An 18525-nucleotide genomic window follows, 5' to 3' on the forward strand; every position below is an offset into this window, starting at 1 on the left:
CATTATTCAGGAACTCTGAGGCTTTGTGAGGCACTGCAGCCTCTCCAGCAGCCAGTACAGAAAGGCCGAGGGTTGCTTTTTGTCAGGGTCCCTGAGGAGCTGCAGTAACCGGCCTTCCCCCCAGAGCCAGAACCAAGGAGCCATGTCCCCACCTGTAACTGGAGCCTCTGTCCCTGGCTGCCCAGGCTGAGCCTGGTATGGACTCAGAGGGGTGGTTTACGGTGAATGATTGGAAGTATTTGGTTAGATGGCACCACAGTGGCTCTTATCGGCTCTACCCAGGTAAAGTCCCGCGTCCAGCTTGTCATGGGTGTCAGGGCAGGCTAACTTGTGCAGTCCTCAGGTACATTTGGTCCTCTGGCTGTTTGGGAATTGGCTACCACCTGGCTTAGAGTTGAGATCCCAACATTTGGTATGCTTAGGTGATGATTTGGGTGGGATGCAGCAGCGAGCTGACCGCAGTGTGGGACCATGCCTTATGGAACTAACTGCACACTGTTTATCTCAAAGAATTACTGAAATTTGTAACAGGTAATTTACGTGTCTAACCAATCACTGCAGCTGTGCTGTGGCTGTTCCAGTTCAGCAAATCTGTCATAGACTTTAGACACTTCTCACCAGGGCAGCATTTGACTGAAACTTGTCAGCTGAAAGAAGAAAACCCACAGCAATAACAAAGCCCAGCAAACATCCACTGCAGTGCTGGCGCAGGTGGGTGGGTGTCACTGTCTCTTCTTCAGCTCAGCCTGCGTTTCACCCAAGTGCTTAACATCAGAGGACCAGGCAGGCAGCTCCCAGCAGGCCAGTGAGTCTCAGACCTCGCGTTTGTCCACTGCCAACCTGGCCTTGAACTTAGGGTAGGAATGGAGGTGTTTACAAGGAATTCCATGGCAACCAAGCGCTGCCTGGTGTCCCAGGTCGGACCTGCCCTGAATGTGCAGTTCTCCATGTCCAGCAGCTCTGAAATATGAGGTAGGTTCTGAGACTCAGAAATGATGGCAAAGGGGAAGGGACTTCCTGTGCATGTGGAGTCAGAACTAAAATTCTCCCACAGGAGCCGCTCCCGCCTGGCCCTCTGAGGGAACTCTGCAGGTCTCCTGCACTCACTTTATCTCAGTGGACTCACAGAAACTCTACCAGGAGCCCTCTGCTTTAAAAGAATTCTGGGTGGATGTATTTATGGACCTGTAATTGCCTCTGCTTTTTCCTTTACTTGTGTGTGTGTGTGTGTGTGTGTGTGTATGCGTGCGTGCATGCGTGTGTGTGTGTGTGTTCCTAGAGTTCTGTCACAGCACGCAACAGCTACACGTCACCTTGGCCATTTGTGCTGTCTCCACATGTGCTGTGCTATGCAGAACTCAAAGCCGAATCCATGGTCCCACAGCATCAGAGGGGTTAGCAGAGCACCCAACATTTCTTCCTCTTGTCCCAGGGGAAATGGTTGGTTGTAGCTATGGAAATTATCCCTTCATTTCCCAGGCCTCTCGCCTGAGTGTGTCCCTAGCCCAGTTGCCAGGAAATGGCTCCTGCTTCCCCTGCCCCAATCTGCTCCCCACTCTTGTCATTCCTGTTCCAGCTGTGCCTTCTCAGGTACTGGCCTACCCCCTGTGCCCAGCATCTGTGCCTGGTAGTCTGCAGGGGTAAGCCTGACCACACCTAGAAATCCTGGCAGATATACAGCATGAGGCACTTGATACACAGTGGAGCCTAGGATGACAGTCATTTGTTTATTTAAAAGCACTGCTGTTTCCCTCTTGGTTAGACTTTCAAAGTGTCCATATTGACTTGTGAATCTTAGAAAGTCTTTAGTATATGCCAGGCTATATATAATGAGTTTAGTTAGTGTGCAGCTCATCCTAATTAGAGATTCAGTCAGCATTCATTCCTTCATCCCACAAGCACAGCCCCTCCTGCCGAAGCACTAGAGACCAGTGACCCCAGGTGGATGAGAGAATGGGCAAGAGTTGTTTCTGTGAGCTGGCAGGCAGGGCAGGCCACGAGTGAGCAGGTTAGAAGGGCTGCCTGGAGGGCTGGCCCACCTCTCCTCCAGCAACTGGGTGCCCTGGCCATAGAGGAAGCAGATGTTTCCCATACTGTGCTTGTTTCTGGAATTCTAAGCACTTTAGAATTCGAAAACACAAGCTTCCTCCAGCTCATCTGGTCTTGCACAGCGTAGTTGCTCAGCCTTTCCCTTCCTCCCCTGCCTTTCTGTCCCCCAGACCACCCTCCACAGGAGGAAGAGACCAGTGAGGAGCACAAGGGCCTCCTGCCAGTGTGGTGAGATCCACACTGTCAAGGCGCTGTGGTCCCCAAAAGTCCAACTGAGTCACTAGTTGTGTGCCAGATTTCTTGTGCCACAGGGCCTTTGTGTGTGCACATCCTGGTGTAAAAGGCTCTTCCTTGTTCCTGAGTTAACTTCTGTTCCCTCAGTTCTTAGTGTGAACCTTATTGCCTCAGGAAAAAAAGCTGGAGAGAAAAAATTGCAGTGCTCACTCTGCCAGCCCAGTGCTTCATTTGGTGAGGGTCATCTCATCAATTCAAGGGCACAGTGAGGGGCGACATTGGTACCCTTGCTTTACGTGGCTGGGCAGCCAAAATCCTACAGCAGGCAGAGTCCTCGTCCTCTCACCTAGCCTTCCTGTCTAGTGTTTACGGGCAGCCCAGTTCCCACTGACCTTTATGCAGAGCTTAGCATAGCACCCTCTGCAGTGTGCCAGTGTTGGTTCTGCCCTGGGGTGGCATCCAAGCGGCTAACCCTCCAACATCCCTCAGCCTGAGCTCTCAGCTGCCCCATGTTGCAGAGGAGGATGAACCATTTGGGGTGCTAAGAGCCTGATGTCTGACCTGCTTCCTTCTGCCTCCTTCTGGTCCACCAGTCTCTCCTTTCACATGGGTAGTCTTGGTATGGGAGGAGCCAGCCCTCAATCTGTGTGTGTAGCAGGTCCCCCTCCACCTCTGCCCTTGCTGGTGTGCCACCCAAGCCCAGGCATTTCACATGGAGATTCAGGTATCTGCTGTGCCCCACAGTATAATGTTTTTCTTCCAGACCTTTCCTTACTCGGGTTTCCTAGTTTTTCTCTCATTTCATTTTGGGCCCCGAGGGGAGGTTCCATGAGCTCTGGAAAACAGGAACCCAACTTTTTGGTCTTCAGCTGCAGCTCAGTCCCCACCTGCATTGCCGTCCTCTCCATCTGTTCCTGGACTTCATCTTCTGTACTAGACATGGGTCTGGTTTTGCCCCAGAGCCACCCCCTGTCTGAGTGGTGCCCTAGGAGGCTGTGTATGGTAGAGTAGGAGGGGCCAGCCCTGCGTCTTGGGCCTCTTGTTCAGTTTTTCCACTGGGACTGTCATACTCAGCTTGCCCAACTCTGGAGAACCCTCCGTTGGGACACATTTTGAGCTTAGATATGTAAATCAGTGAGATTCAGTGTCTGCAGCAACAGAGAGCCAGCCCCTGTGGGACCCCAGACCCATGGGGAGAGTGCGAGGTGCTCACATGAGCATGTTTGTGGTGGCCTAGCACCGAGTGACGAGGTGCCTACCACATGCTGGCTGCTCTGACTGCACTGCCCCGTGACCAGCTGTGTTCCCGAAGGAAGGTCAGTACTCCTGTGCTGTGTCCTGGCCCTGGCCCTTCCCTCGGATGATTAGGAACGCACAGGCAGTGTGGTGGGCTCTAAGAAAACAACGTGCAGGTTTAGCTCCTGTGCATCACTTCTTTTGACATAAACATCTGCAGTGTTATCGGCATGAGACTCTTCTGGCTTTTCCCCCACCTCTTCTTACTAAATGCCGCCTGACTTTGAATGCTGCCCAGTGCAGTAGTATCTGCTTGTTGCATTGATCCGAGAAAGCACACCAGGAAGCCGTGGTCACATCCCTGGCTCAGCTCTTGGCCCTCAAGGTCACTTTCCTCTGGACTTGTGGTGTCTGCACTGGGCTCCTTCAGGGCTCTCAGCATTCTGAATCACACGCCATTAGTATGTCATGCTGCATCGCACGTTCATTGACAGCTCTCAGAGAGCCTGCAGGCCTGGGTGTGATTGGAGAAGTTTAGTGTTGATGCTGCTTCCAGTCCCCTCACTCCCCTCCTCACCTTCCCTGCTAGGAAGGGCACTTCAACAAGTGGCCTGGAGCTAGAGCTTGTTAGCTAGTCCCCAGGGAATCTGTCCTATAAGGCTGATGGCAGGGCAGTCCATCCTGGGTGGTTTGTCCTGAATGCCAGGCAGCAGGGCCTGTCAATTAGGTGCTCAGAACAGATGATGGAGCCCAGTGGGAACATGTGATGTAGCAACATTTCATGAGCCTGTGAAGCAGTACAGAAAGGCACTGCAGCAGCCAGCTCCTAACACAAAGCAAAGGTGGACTCCTCCCATGCCTCCCCATGGTGGACTGGCTGTTGCTCAGGACCAGGTCCCCCTCATTTAGGAAAGCTGCATGTGCCCTGTGCACACAGAGGTGGAGTGAAAGAGTTCCAGAGCTTCCGCTCGCACTGGCATGTCCCTCCTCCCAGGCCTGGGCTGCCTACACAGGAATGGGGCACCCCAGGCAGCTTCATCAGGTGGACAGGAGTGGTGAATTGGAGTCTTCCTGGGTACCTCGTGACATATTTCTGCATCACGATCACCAGCAAATGAGCTGCCAGGTACCACGCAGTTAAATACTCAATTGGGATGTCACACTGAGTGCTTTCCGCTGAGAAGCAGCCTGCACACAGAACAGTGCACAAGCCGTGAGCTGTGGCTTCTGTGTTACCCACTGCAGCATCCTGCTGGCCAGTCTCTGCTCACACATGCCCCGGGGGTGGCTGGCCAATGGTGGTCCCTCCTGGGACTTCACTCTGGGACCACACTTCCATCATGTCTGGGGCTTTCAATTCCTGGTGCCCTTTAAAGCCTCTCTGCTGTGTGCTTAGCAGGGTTCTGGTGGCTCTGCATGTGCCAGCACATCTTTGTTAATAGCTTCTCTGGTTCCTCCTCATAGAGTGTGTTGTTCAAGTGTTAAGTGTGAATGAAAGTGTGCATGTTTGTGTGCAGCTGTTTGAGTCAGGTCTGGTCTGTTCATTGCTGTTTGATGTCAAGAAAGCACTGGCTGGGTTGTAGGTGCTGTACATGTTGCTGACTGAATACATGTAGAGAACAGAGCTGGGTGTAGGCACCTGTGTCTGCCTGTGGAGCAGGCAAAGAAGGTGAGGGATGTAGGCGCATCTGTGTTGATCCTGCAGAGTTGACGGGTGCTGATCTGAAGGACTGCGTCAGCAACAACAGCCTGAGCAGCAATGCCAGTCTCCCCAGCGTGCAGAGCTGCCGGCGCTTACGCGAGAGGAGGGTTGCCAGCTGGGCTGTGTCGTTCGAGCGTCTGCTGCAGGACCCTGTTGGTGTTCACTACTTCTCGGTGAGTGACTGGGGGCTCTGGGGACAAAACTAGACCCATGCCAGGGACAGAAGACAAAGTCTGGGGACAGATGGGAACGCAAGCAGTGCAGGTGGGGACTGAGTCACATCTGAGGAAAGTTGAGCTGCTTGAGTTCACTGGGCCACCTCAGGCCTTGAAGACCGTGTATCACCATGTAGGGAGCCCCCATCCCAGTACCTGTTCAAGTTCTCGTGGCTCAGTGTGGGGTGCACTTACAGCAGGAACCTCAGTTCAGGCCTCCCTTACAGTTCTTAATGATGGGGGCGGTGGTGGGCAACAAGAACGGGGGACGGCGTGAGTATGAGCAAAGTGTCATAATGGAACCTATTACTGTGTGTGCTTGCTAGTAATATAATAAATTTATTTTTAAATAAAAAATATGATTAACTTCTAAGAAAATGGCCGTGAAGGCCGGAGTGGTGATCCTTGAAGGTACTGGGTAGTGTCTGTGTCCTTCCAAGGCCCTCTTCAGAGATGCCTGTTCTGCCATATTGTGTAGAAAGGCCAAGACTAGGAGAGGGGCAGCTGCACGAGGATGTGTGGAGTGACGGCTACTCTCCTTCCTGTGTCTCCCTCAGGACTTTCTAAGGAAGGAATTCAGTGAGGAGAATATTGTGTTCTGGCAGGCCTGTGAATATTTCAGTCATGTTCCTGCACACGACAAAAAAGAGGTAAATTGCTTTGCGGCAGAGGAGGACTGCGTGAGGCCAGGTGGCACAAGGCTGCATCTAGTGTCGCTTGAGCAGTTGACAAGGGATGTGTCCATGTGACTTAAAAATGTCATTTCTACTTTGGAATCAGAAGTTAAATGTGTGACATTTATTTCTGCCTAAACATAGTCTGCACAAATGTCTCACCACAGGTCCTAGCAGCAGAGGTGGTGCTTGGTGTGTTGGCATAAGGAAGGAGGGACAGTGCTCTAGGGGACTTGTAGGGGACTCAGGCAGAGGGCACCATCTGCCTGCTGGTCTGACAGTTCCTCGCAGGCTGGCCCCAGAGCCACCCTGAGCCTGCCCCGGTGGCACTTCTCCAAGGTGGTGGATGCCCTCTTAGAGTGGCCTTGTGTCTGCTTCTGCTGCGCTGCTGTGCTCCCATGTGACTCACACCTTGCTGGTAGATCCTATACTCCAGCTTGGGAGGCACTGAGGCCTCTCCCAGGTAGCACCTGTCAAGTTTTGAAGCCCTTAAAGGAGCTCAGCAGAGTTTCTCCCTCGCTCATCTTATATGTGCCAGAAATATAGAATGGGCCAGTGAGCATGGCTCTCAGAGCAGCATCAGCCTTAAGAATGCTGCATCGGGGGCTGGAGAGATGGCTCAGTGGTTAAGAGCACTGACTGCTCTTGCAGAGGACCCGGGTTCGATTCCCAGCATCCACATGGTGGCTATGAACTGTCCTTAACTCCAGTTCCAGGGGAATCCAAAACCTTCTTCTGACTTCTGAGGCATTGCATGACACGGGTGCACTCACATACATGCAGGCAATACACTCATACACATAAAAATAATAAAATATTTTTTAAAAACGTTTTTTCTTTTTAAGAAAAGGGCTGATGTGGTGGAGCAATGCCTTTAACCCCAGCACTCGGGAGGCAGAGGCAGGCAGATCTCTGTGAGTTCAAGGCCAGCCTGGTCTACGTAGTGAGTTCAGGTCAGCTGGGGCTATAGAAAGACCCTGTCTCAAAAAAGACCAAAAATAAAAAATTAAATAAATAAATAAAAATGCTACAGTGATACAGGTCGGAAGCCTGTGCCCAGTGGGTGCACATCCACACACCTGATCAGAACTTTCTACCTGTCAGCTCTCTTACAGGGCCCGGGAGATCTTCAGCAAATTCCTGTGCAGCAAAGCCACCACTCCCGTCAACATCGATAGCCAGGCCCAACTGGCAGACGACATTCTCAAAGCTCCCCACCCTGACATGTTCAAGGAGCAACAGCTCCAGGTAGCTCCATGTGCAGTTTCTGATAGGGCTTCCAGCAGGGCTTGGGTTGTAGGGCTCAGCTCAGGAATTGCTGCTTGTGTGGGCTTAGTGAGGAGCCCACCTGTCCACTGGGGCTTTGGTCTCAGAAGGACTCAGTAGAACTGGAAGAATGAGAATCTTGTGCTATGTTCCCTGCTGTATCTGTGTGCGCGCATGCATGTGTGTGCGCTTGAGAGAAATCACACATTCCTGAGCTCCTTTGAACAGATGTCCTTCTCTGCTTATGATGGGGCTATGACTGATGAGCCATGCTAAGGGAAAATATCATCCATCAGTAGTGCATTGGGGCCTGCAAGATGGCGCAGTGGGTAAAGGCACCTACCACCAGGCCTGATGACTTGAGTTTGATCCTAGGACTCACATGGTAAAAGGAGAGAACTGACTCCCACAAGGTGTCCTCTGACCGCCATAAATAGGCCATGGTTAGCATACATGTGTGTCAAAATAAAAATTAATAAATGTCAAAAAAGAAATTAAGTGCATTGGACATGCCTGACCTACAGAGCATGGCATTTGGTCACACAGAACACTGTAGAGTGTTGGTGATTCCAATTGTGATTGCAGGACTGATCCAGGGCCAATGGCAGAGTGCCATTTCTAACATCCAAGAGAGGGTATACTGCATTGTACTAGCCCAAAGAATAATCCAAATTCAAAATTTGCAAACTGAGTATGGTGGCACACACCTTTAATCCCAGTGCTCAGGAAGCAGAGACAGGTGGATCTCTGTGAACTCCAGGCCAGCCTGGTCTACAGACACATTCCAGACCAGCCAGGGCTACAGAGAGACTCTGTTTCAGAAAAACAAACAAAAAATATTTCAGTACTGTTTCTATGAGCGCACACTGCTTCCACACCATCCCAAACTCAGTATCACCTGTCCAGCCATCATGACCCTGGGCCTGTTTTTCTGTGCTATGAGCTTTCGTCTTTGTTGTTGCTGTTGTTGAGACAGGGTCTCACTGTGGCTCACCAAGGCTGGCCTGGAACTCAGCGTGCTCTTGCTCAGCCTCCTGAGTGCTGGATCACTCTGCTTATATGCATGGATTGCTTTGATTTTGGAAGAACATGTGATCCAATCAGTGATTCCCACCCAGGGTGCACATTCCCATGGCCCTGTCAGAGCTGCTGCCGCTGGGTTGCAGGAATAAGCTTAACAACAAAATGAAGAGGGTCTTCTCCAGGCAGCTCTCTCCCACGAGAACCCCAGTTGCCTTCCAGCTCGGTAATAAATTGAAAGACCCTCTGAGGCTGCAGCCAGCAGTTCTGAGTCTGCCCGTGCTGCGGGCTGAACATCACTCCTGGGGACTCTGCTCCCTCTAAGTGGAAAAGGAGAGGCTGCCTGTTAATAGAGAGATCTGAGGGAACTTTAGAGAGCACCACCAGTATACCCCAGAGCCCAAAGGAACACTGGCTAAAGCGATGCCCTTCTAGAATAGGACTAGTTAGTGGGTATAGATGTCCTGCACCCCTCACCCTGGGGCCTTCAAGGGCATTCCAGTTCCCTCTGTGACTGTATCGCATGATCTCATTCCCCAGATTTTCAACCTGATGAAGTTTGACAGCTACACTCGCTTTCTGAAATCCCAGCTGTATCAAGAATGTGTCCTGGCCGAGGTAGAAGGCCGTGCCCTCCCTGACTCCCAGCAGGTCCCCAGCAGCCCTGCCTCCAAGCACAGCATCAGCTCAGACCACTCCAATGTGTCTACGCCAAAAAAGGTTCTGGGCCAGCCCTTGTTGGGGTGAAAGTGAGGCTGCATTAGCCCATCCCTTCAGCAGCGGGGACCACAGTGCAGGACACGTCCCCCGCACTTCCTGCCCCCCTACCCCTTGTCTGCCTCAGTGGTAAAGGGAGAGAGTCAGGGCTGTGTCCTAGATCGTTCTGCAGAGTCCTTATGCATGCAGCTCATTATTCAGCCCCTTTGGCGTCATGTAATATTAAAATAACTTCAGTGTTTTAACCAAGGTTTCTATTTGCTGACAGTTAAGTGGAAAATCAAAATCGGGCCGATCCTTGAATGAGGATGCAGGGGACGAGGACAGCGAGAAGAAACGCAAAGGGGCCTTTTTCTCTTGGTCAAGAAACAGGAGCACAGGGCGGTCCCAGAAGAGGAAGGAGCACAGCGACCACGCCCATGGTGTGTGGGTGCAGACCACGCTGCTGAGCGGAGGGCTTGACTGCCATGGTGCCCTGAGAGGCCATGGTGGGCAGGCAGAAGTGTGGCAAACTGCCTGGAAGAATGAGGAATGCTGAAGGGACGGGGATGGGCAGGCCTGCTCCAGAACCTCCTGGAGATCTTAGCGTAGGGCAGCCAACTGTCTGAGCTGCTCTCCTTCCCGCTGTGGAAGTAACAGGTGCTTTGGTAGAAAACTGGAAACTAGACTCAAATAAAAAGAAGCAACCACAAACATGCTGCCCTTTGTGACCAGGCACAGCTTGTTGCCTGTGCCAGTGAATGTAGGTCAGATGTTGTGCTGTGGGTGGGTACTGGGGATGAGTGTGTGCCCCATGCAGTCTTCCCACACCTGGCAGAATCCATCTGGAAAGGGCTTCTACATATGGCGGTAGACACTTGCCAGAGTTCAGACACTCAGTCTGGCACAGGACCTGCAGGAGCCTCAGAAGTGATTCTCTTGGGGCAGGTCACTGGGACCTAACAGGCTAGGACCATGTTAGGCCCTTTCATGGTGCTTAGGCCATCCTAAGATTATACTTAGAGCGAGTTAGTGAGATTGACTGTTAGCTCCTATTGGGACTTGTGAGGAAGATGAGCAGCCAGCTGGTCCCAGGGATAGTCTCATTCAGACCCAGAAACAGTGCTTTGGGATAGAAGCCGTGGATCAATAGAGGGAAGACAGGCCCACACAGGGACATGAGCCTGGGGTGCACCATTGCTCTCTACTATCTTCAGGTGACCTCAAGCCCTAGGGGCCCCCAACAGCGGTGACCTTAGCACTGACTCTGGCCTCTGCTATTGGGGAATCTGTGTTTGACTCCACCCCAGTGAAGCCAGGTGCAGCCTAGAAGGGCCTCCAATGTTTTGCTGCCTCTGCCCTTACTATGTGTCCTCTCAGTCTTGGGTGGGATGGGAGTTCCACACTGAGTGGGGCACATGAAGCTGTGGCTTCTATTTATCCCAGTCTCTTTCCCTATCAAGATGCCCTTCATGCCAACGGAGGCCTGTGCCGCCGGGAGTCCCAGGGTTCTGTGTCCTCTGCAGGCAGCCTGGACCTGGTGAGTGACCACCTTCCTTTGTCCCAAAGGTTATAGGCTATCCCTACTGGCTGGTGGATAAAGCCTGGCTCCTGAAAACCCAGCATTTATTTTATAAACAGGGTACCAGACTTGGATACTAGCTGTGCATACCCAAGGCCTCAGGGTCCCCCAGCCCAGGGACCCTGAGGCAGCATGGAAAACTGTTTGGCAGATGGAGGAAGGGTGCTGTGCAAGGACTAAAATTAGCCTTGGGCCTATTTCTCAAATTCTTTTGTTCTAATTTAGTTAATATCTTTGGAATGCCCACTAAGAGCACACAGGGCACTTTGAAGCAGGTTTTTGTCCTGAGCTTGAGGCTGGGACCTCCTGTTAACTCCAGTACTCCAATGCTTGTGTCTGCCTTTGGGGTCCTGGGAGCTGGCCTCTGGGCTCCCTGCCTGCCCTGCTTCACCAGTCTACTGTGGGAGGAGTGGGGCAGAGCTCAGGGTCATCTAGTCTCTTTATTGTGACCTGATGAGAATTTTGGGAAACCAACAGTGACCATAGACAGCTTTCTTCTTCATTGCTCCAGATACTCTGTAAAGACCACCTAGTCAGGTATCTGTTGCCTCCCAGTACCTTCAGCTTAGTGCTATAGAACGCGACTGCCTGCTGTGGCTCTATGCCTGTGAGCCAGCCAGGCAATCCTCTGCCCCCCGCCCCCACGGCTCCTGGGGTGTGCTCCCCTGTGTCCCTGGGCTCCTGTCCTAGCAGCTCACAGATGGCTGTAGTTATGGCTATGGACCAGGGCAGCAGGGCCAGTTGGACTGTGTTTCTGTCACCATCCTGTGACCAACCCAGGCTCCTGCCTATGGTGATCTCAGGCCCAGCAGAGCAGGGCCTCAGGAGGCCTGAACTGGAAACTGGCTTCTGCTGGATCCTTCAAACCCAGGTTCCAGGGCCAGGGATGGGAACCCACCACCTCACGGGAAAAACCATGAAGATTTAGGGGACAAGTCTGTAGGGCCGTTTCTATAGCCAGTCTCCCACCTCCCAGCCAGTTTTCTGGAGTGATAGGCAGAGATTTTTCAGGCATTTGGGATAGCATGCAGGCTTGTGGGCAGCTCATGCTCACAGCCTTGGGGCTTGCCTGCTTCTGCTTCCAGAGGCAGCATGAAGGACGTTCCTGACAGGACAGCAGCCACACTTTACTTGAGCCGTACAGCACAGTAACCATAGTTGAGGGAGACTGTTGCGCTCCCTAGCCATGGCCTCCAAACCCCACCACACCAGAGAACACTCTGTGGTTGATCTGAGTTTTTTTGTGTGTGGAGCTACATGGGGAGCAAGTGGGTTGTTGGGCACATGAGACCAGGCTGGGGAGGCACCCCTCTACCCCTTAACGTTGTGGCACTTGTCTCCCTGTCCTACAGTCAGAAGCTTGCAGGACCTCAGCACTGGAGAGGGATAAGGCTGCCAAGCACTGCTGCGTCCACCTCCCAGATGGGACATCCTGTGTGGTGGCTGTCAAGTCAGGGTTCTCCATCAAAGAGATCCTGACTGGATTCTGTGAGCGGCATGGCATCAATGGGGCTGCTGTGGACCTCTTCCTGGTGGGCGGGGACAAGGTACTGCACCAGCAGGAGTGCCACCGGCCATCCTGGTCATGCCTGCTTCCTCTTCTTGGCTTTGCTCATGCCCCATACCTGCCACCACCCTCCTGTTGAGTAGTGCACTGACGGTGGAGGCCCCCAGGCGGTTAGAGAGAGCATGCCCACATAGGCTGGCGTTGGGAGCACTAGGGGCTAATCTGAAGCGGTTCTTCTGTTCCTGCAGCCGTGTGCTGCTGCATGCTGCTCTGCACGTCAGGCCCACGTGCTCCCACGCTAACTCTGCTCTCTGTTTTGCAGCCCCTAGTGCTGCATCAGGACAGCAGCATCCTGGCCACCAGGGACCTGCGCCTGGAAAAGCGTACTTTGTTTCGGTAAGAGAACAACATACAAGTTCTTAAAGGCTCCAGGGCCTCCATGCTTTGAGTGTCAGGACTTTTCTCATTCCTGGCCCCTCCTGGTCCGTTTTTACCCAGTAAGCATGCAGATGTCCCATGACAGACCATAAAAGAGTCATTTCCATGTCATGTGTGGTGGCAGGCACCACACATGGGCTACTTGGCCCTAAAACCATCGTAGGGAAAGAGGCCGCCTCTACCCAGTGGGTGCTTGGCAGTGGCCAGGCCACAGCCCTTCATCATGAAGGGTAAGAGCCACACACCTCCTTGGCCCAGGTGTGAATTTCAGAAAGGCTGTATGGAATTGCTTCCATGTGCAGGAAGTACCATTGCTGAGGTGTGGGCTATATAGCCAGGTCCCCAAACCAGGCATCCTGTTCTACTGGGGAGACCTCTGAGGTCTTGTGTAGACAGAACTGAATGTTTGGTCCGTGTTTCTATGCCCTACCTCCAGGCTGGATCTCGTTCCGATTAATCGGTCAGTGGGACTCAAGGCCAAGCCCACCAAGCCTGTCACAGAGGTGTTGCGGCCAGTGGTAGCCAAGTATGGCCTGGATCTGGGTAGCCTGCTGGTGAGGCTGGTAAGTGTCACCCAAGGTCTGAGCACTGCCATTGTCCCATGACAGACCCACCTTGCCCTTTGATGCCTCTGTGCTCTGCACGGAGTCCTCAGGGAGGAGCCATGTCTTATTCCTTGCTGCTGTCCATGACTCTGCCACCAATTTTCACACTCTGTTGTCCTTTATTTATGAACTTACTGCATTCATTCTGAAAGGGATTGTTTTCTGCTTTGGGTAGGCACCCTGAAACACCACCACTTGAAAACTTGACCAGAAAACAATACGGATAGCACCCCTCACCATATATTTTGCCAGGGCTCAGGTGCTCTGTCACTGTCACCTACACCAGTAATTCTGCATGCTGTGTGGCTCCCCCCTTACTGTGAGAATGGGGTTCATCATGGGAATGGGGTTAAGGAAGAGGACAGCAGTCCCTCCCTATCCCTGTCCTAGCTCCAAGACATTTCTGGACCAGCAGCTAGGAAGGGGCTCTGGCCACAAGGCTGCGTTGACTCAGCACAGCGCTGGGGGCGCAGTGTCTCCTAGGCCTTCTCCTTCATCAGCTTTATTCAACCTGGGGATTTCAAGGGGTTTTTGTTTGCTTGTTTTGGTATTGTTAGAAGTATTATTTTTGTTCTATGTGTATGAGTACATTGTGTGCATGTAGTGCACCCATGTGCAGTGCCTGCAGAGGTCAGAAGAGGGTGTTGGATCCCCTGGAACTGGAGTTATAGAAGGTTGTTAGCTGCCATGTAGGTCCTGGGAACCGAACCTGGGTCTTCTGCAAGAGTAGTCAGAGCTCTTAACCACTGAGCCATTGCTCCAGCCCCTTGCTTTGCTATTTTTTGAGACAGGGTCTTGTGTAGCCCAGGCTGACCTTGTACTCTTGATCCTTCCATCTCCCAAGTGCTGGGATTACACGCACACACCACCACACCAGGTTGTGGTTTTAAATATTTTTATTTTTTAATATTCCCTGAAATTGTCCTCAATTTTAAGAGTTTGAGGTAAACAAGAGGAACCTACTCAATTATTCACAGGCTCCAGCTCCAAGGGTAACTTGATGCCACTTCCCTACTGTGGGCTCCTATCCAAAGCCCAGAAATTGGCTACAGAGACTGAACTAGCCTGGCTTCCAAGGTTCTCTCTTCTTCACTTTACAGAGAGCCTATGCAGTCCTTTAGCCCCTCCTACCTTAGTTTCCCTATCTATAAAATGAGACATGAAAGGGCTGGATAGTGGTTAGAGATTATTCCCTGGGCAAAGCCACCCGGGAGAAGACTCTCCTCGGTGAATGTGCAGTCCTCCATGCGTAGGAAGCAGTCCTGTCCTGCCTTCACAGACCAGGCCCAAGCCAGAGCTCTGAAACCACACTGACCCACCTTGACCCCTCCAGAGCAAATAACCTAGCATTTGATCTCTGCTGGTAACAGGAGCTCAAGTTTAAGCTTCCTTTTTAAAAAGAGTGGTGTGGTATAGGCCTAGCAGGGTAGCACCAGCACAGGGGAAGAGTCCTGAGCAGAGATGGCAGCATGGGTTCCTTTGCATCTTTAGAGCTGTTACAACTGCCGGCCTTCAAGTCTTAGTGTACACGATGGTGCCTTTTCCTCAGTGTCCCCTCAGAGCAGTTCTGAACAGCAAGGGGTTTTAGGTTAGCCACATGGAGACTGTGAGCAGAGTGGAGATGAGGCTAGCAGAAACCGAGTACGACGTGTGTAACCTTCCGTGCTAGGCCCAGGAGTTCTCAGTTTGCACCAGGTTGTTCTACCTCCCCTTCCAGTGACCCGTGGAAAGACCTGCCCTGCTGGTTCCTTGGGGTTCCACACTCCCACAGGTTAGCCAAAGTGGGTGACCTGACCTCCGGGCCAGCAGGGTTGAGGTGCCGGTAAACCTGGGTTAGTCTTTCTGCCAGCGACTGGATTACAATAATCTGTTCCAGAAAGTTCCAATCCAGGTAAATGATTCAGTGCATCATCTTTGCCTTTAGAGTGGGGAGAAGGAGCCCCTGGACCTTGGTGCCCCTATATCAAGTCTGGATGGACAGCGGGTCGTCCTGGAGGAGAAGGATCCTTGCAGAGGGAAAGGTGAGGCCACATGCACCCGGCTGCCAGCACCCCAGCCAGCCCCTCAGCTGTTGAACAATTGTCTCATAACCACACCACGGACAGTCTGAACTGTCCACCTTGCCGGGGTCTACTAGCCCCTCACGTGACACTTTACCCCTTATGGTATCAACCCAGATCCACCCCCCAACACATACATGGTGGAGGAGGCAGCGGGACTGGAGCAGGAGGACCCCGACCCCTGGCATGACTTCTCAGCTGTAGAAAGGGACACGTCCTTTCTACCACCCCAGGATGCCTAAGTGTCAGAAAGTACCAGAAGGCACTCTTTTCCTTTGTTACCACAAAACAGGGATCCAAGAGCCTTACAGCCTGTTTTGACCTCCCCCCTGGCTTTTTTTACCCCCGGAGCTGAGGACCAAACCCAGGGCCTTGTGCTTGCTAGGCAAGCGCTCTACCACTGAGCTAAATCCCCAACCCTGACCTCCCTCTTTAAAAAAAAAAAAAATTATGTGTATGCGGGCAGGCGAGGTGTGTGTGCGTGCGAGTGCAAGTGCTGACAGAGGCCAGAAGAGGGCATTGGATCCTCTGGAGGTGGAGTTACAGGTAGTTGTGAGCTGCCTGCTGTGGATGCTGGGTATTAAACTCAGTTCCTATAAAGATCAGTACCTGTCTCAACCACTGAGCCATGGCTCCAGCCCTGGGTCTCCTATCTTTAACCCAGTGCCCTGCCCTGGGATCTGTTCTTCTGGATGAAATGCAGTGAGGACAGTGACTTACATGGTCCTTTCTAATAGGTGTTGACACTGGGCTCAGTCTTAGCCTGCTGCGTTACTCTCCATGTGTGGGGTCAGGTGGCTCACAGAGGTCCTTTCCCACCCAGCACCTAAACAGTGACAGTCTTGACCTGGGTCAATCCTAGTCAGAGTCTCACTTGGGCCCCCATGCCTCCAAGTCTCAGGAGCCCATTCAGGGCCCTGGCACAAGAAACCTGTGCGAGAGGAATTTGGTCTTGTAGCTCAGAGGACTGTCTAGGTGGAAGGAGAACTTTCTAGAAGCCACCAAGAGAGGGGTGATCTGGGTAGGTGTTTCCTGTGTGGAGCCACTTCAGCTAACTTTAGGCTTTTCCTTCCCTGCCAGGGCTCATGCCCAAATGATTCCTGAGGGCTTTGTTGAAGTGGGTCCTCCAGGACCTGGTGTGGCACATAGGTCCCCATCCCACAAGCAGGATGTGGGTTCTGTAGCCTGGGCTGTGATGCTCCGGTCCTGTCTGCTTCCTCTTCCTTACGGAGGACAGACTTCCCTTCTCAGCTACCTCCCACTCTAGAAAACATGTACTCTGTCCCTGGTAGTGGGTGGGCTTAGTGCTGCCTGGGAGCTCCTGCAGAGCAGACAGGGCAAGTGGCCAGCATTGCCTGGTGGCTTCTCAACAGCTCTCCGGCTGGCGGGGGGTGTCTGTGTGCAGGTGAGTCCTTGGGGAAGGTACAGGCTCACAGAGTGCTCATGCAGCTGGCACAGAATAGGATTAGGATCCTCTAAGTGGCTGCACAGTGATCTTCAGATCACAGAGGCCAGCCTACCCCCAATAGGGGCAAAGACTGGGCTCAGAAAGTTGTCCAGTTCTAAAGGAACATGCATGACACATGGCATGTGGCATGAATTTTTCAACATTAGCCTCCCAAATGTTCCCATTAAACATGCAGGACCCCCACCCCACCCCCGTGCCTCTGCTCCCTCACCCAACTGCCGCAGGTGGGCAGAGGCCTTTGTCCTCCTGTGCACTGTGCCAGGAAGCTCAGGCTTTGGCTTATGTGTGCATGTTAGACAGGATGGGAGGGCTTTGCTTGCACAGGCAGAAGCACAGGTGTGTTCATTGTGCAGGGGGTACTGTCTTGCGTGTTAAATGGGATGGGAGGGCTTTGCTTACACAGGCAGAAGCACAGGTGTGTTCACTGTGCAGGGGGCACTGTGAGTCTCTGGTCATAAAGCTTATCTCTTATGTTTAGCATCTACAGACAAACAGAAAGGCGCGCCTATCAAACAAAACTCAGCTGTGAGCTCCAGCCCCAGAAACCACTCGGCTACGGTAATTTTCCTCACGCTCATCCCCGACATTCCCTGCCCCTCTCTCAGGGCCCCTGCCTCTTGCCATGCAAGCTGGGCTCCTAGTGTCTGTTGGCACCCATTTGGCTGGCTAAGGCTCTGCTCAGTGCTCAGGGCGGTTGTTCCCCCCCCTACCCCCAGCTGTGGGCGTTTTCCCTCATGTCCCTCCTGGGGTCCTGCTATGAGCTGCCAGCCTTTGGCTTTTTTGTCCTGTGGTGGGTGGTTGGGCCGTAAATGCTGCTTTTCTGTTAACTCACTGTCGCGATTGAGTCCTGAAGTGTGTATTGATTCCCTGTTGAGGCCTGGCCCTCACTGAGCCTTTCTTTTCATTTGTATTGATGAATGATGTGTGTGCTGACATGCAAGTGGAACTTTGACTTTCCTTCTAATGCAGGGAGAGGAGAGAACACTAGGCAAGTCTAATTCTATTAAAATAAAAGGAGAAAATGGAAAAAATGCTAGGGATCCCCGGCTTTCAAAGAGAGAAGAATCTATTGCAAAGATTGGGAAAAAAAAATATCAGAAAATTAATTTGGACGAAGCAGAGGGTATGTGTACTTTTTAAAACTTCCATGTTTTCTAGTAAATGCACAGTACAGTTCTTAAACCCATTCTGCCCTGTCCATAGCATGATCCCTTTTCCACTGAGCCTATTGGTATAATGTCATGAAAGCCCTATTATCAGCTGAGAGCCAGAGGCTCCCCCAGCAGCCCTGGCTGTGCTTTCAACCTACCCATGTACTTTCCACAGCCCAACCCCTGACATGAGCTGGGGCCCAGTTTGGGTGGAGGCAGGTGCCAGGGAGCAGGGCAAAGTCCTAAACTTGGGAGGGCTATGGGTTTGCTGACCTGCGTTGGCCATGGAGGCTTGAGAAATGCCTGCTCTGCCCTGGACCAGGATTGCTGCAGGGACCCTTGGAACTGAGGGAAATTTCTTTTTCTCCCCAAAAGTCTGAGCACTGAATGGGAATCAAAGCTAGCAGCTGTCACTGCCCTAAACTGTGGTCTAAGGTGTCCTTGGCTGGACCCAGTATGCCACAAAACCTAGCCTCAAAGTAGTGCCATAAAATGCCTCTTTATGACCGCTAAGCAGATGTAAGACACATATGCTTTGAGTGTGTGCATTTCTGAAAACCGTTGAAGTTGGAGATGTTAGACTCCTTGTGGTTTATAGCCTCAGTGTCATTAAAACATAAAG

At 52.3% G+C, this 18525-nt stretch overlaps 1 protein-coding gene across 5 annotated transcripts in view; it reads left to right on the forward strand.

Annotated features, from left to right (window-relative positions):
* Rgs12 (regulator of G protein signaling 12) overlaps positions 1-18525 on the forward strand; it is a 132513-nt gene that overhangs the window by 104106 nt on the left and 9882 nt on the right. For 4 of the 5 annotated variants that reach the window (XM_008841873.3, XM_029567660.1, XM_029567662.1 and 1 more), the window contains 12 exons: positions 5225-5394; positions 5994-6086; positions 7215-7358; positions 8937-9116; positions 9382-9535; positions 10556-10632; positions 12027-12221; positions 12504-12577; positions 13056-13182; positions 15149-15245; positions 17231-17310; positions 17722-17875. In XM_008841873.3, coding sequence (XP_008840095.2) covers positions 5225-5394; positions 5994-6086; positions 7215-7358; positions 8937-9116; positions 9382-9535; positions 10556-10632; positions 12027-12221; positions 12504-12577; positions 13056-13182; positions 15149-15245; positions 17231-17310; positions 17722-17875 — 1545 coding nt within the window. The remainder of the gene's footprint in view (positions 1-5224; positions 5395-5993; positions 6087-7214; positions 7359-8936; positions 9117-9381; positions 9536-10555; positions 10633-12026; positions 12222-12503; positions 12578-13055; positions 13183-15148; positions 15246-17230; positions 17311-17721; positions 17876-18525) is intronic. The other variant, XM_029567661.1, reaches the window with a different exon arrangement.

The sequence above is a fragment of the Nannospalax galili genome, unplaced genomic scaffold (assembly GCF_000622305.1).
Source record: "Nannospalax galili isolate Female #2095 unplaced genomic scaffold, S.galili_v1.0 scaffold101, whole genome shotgun sequence".
Taxonomy (NCBI): Eukaryota; Metazoa; Chordata; class Mammalia; order Rodentia; family Spalacidae; genus Nannospalax; species Nannospalax galili.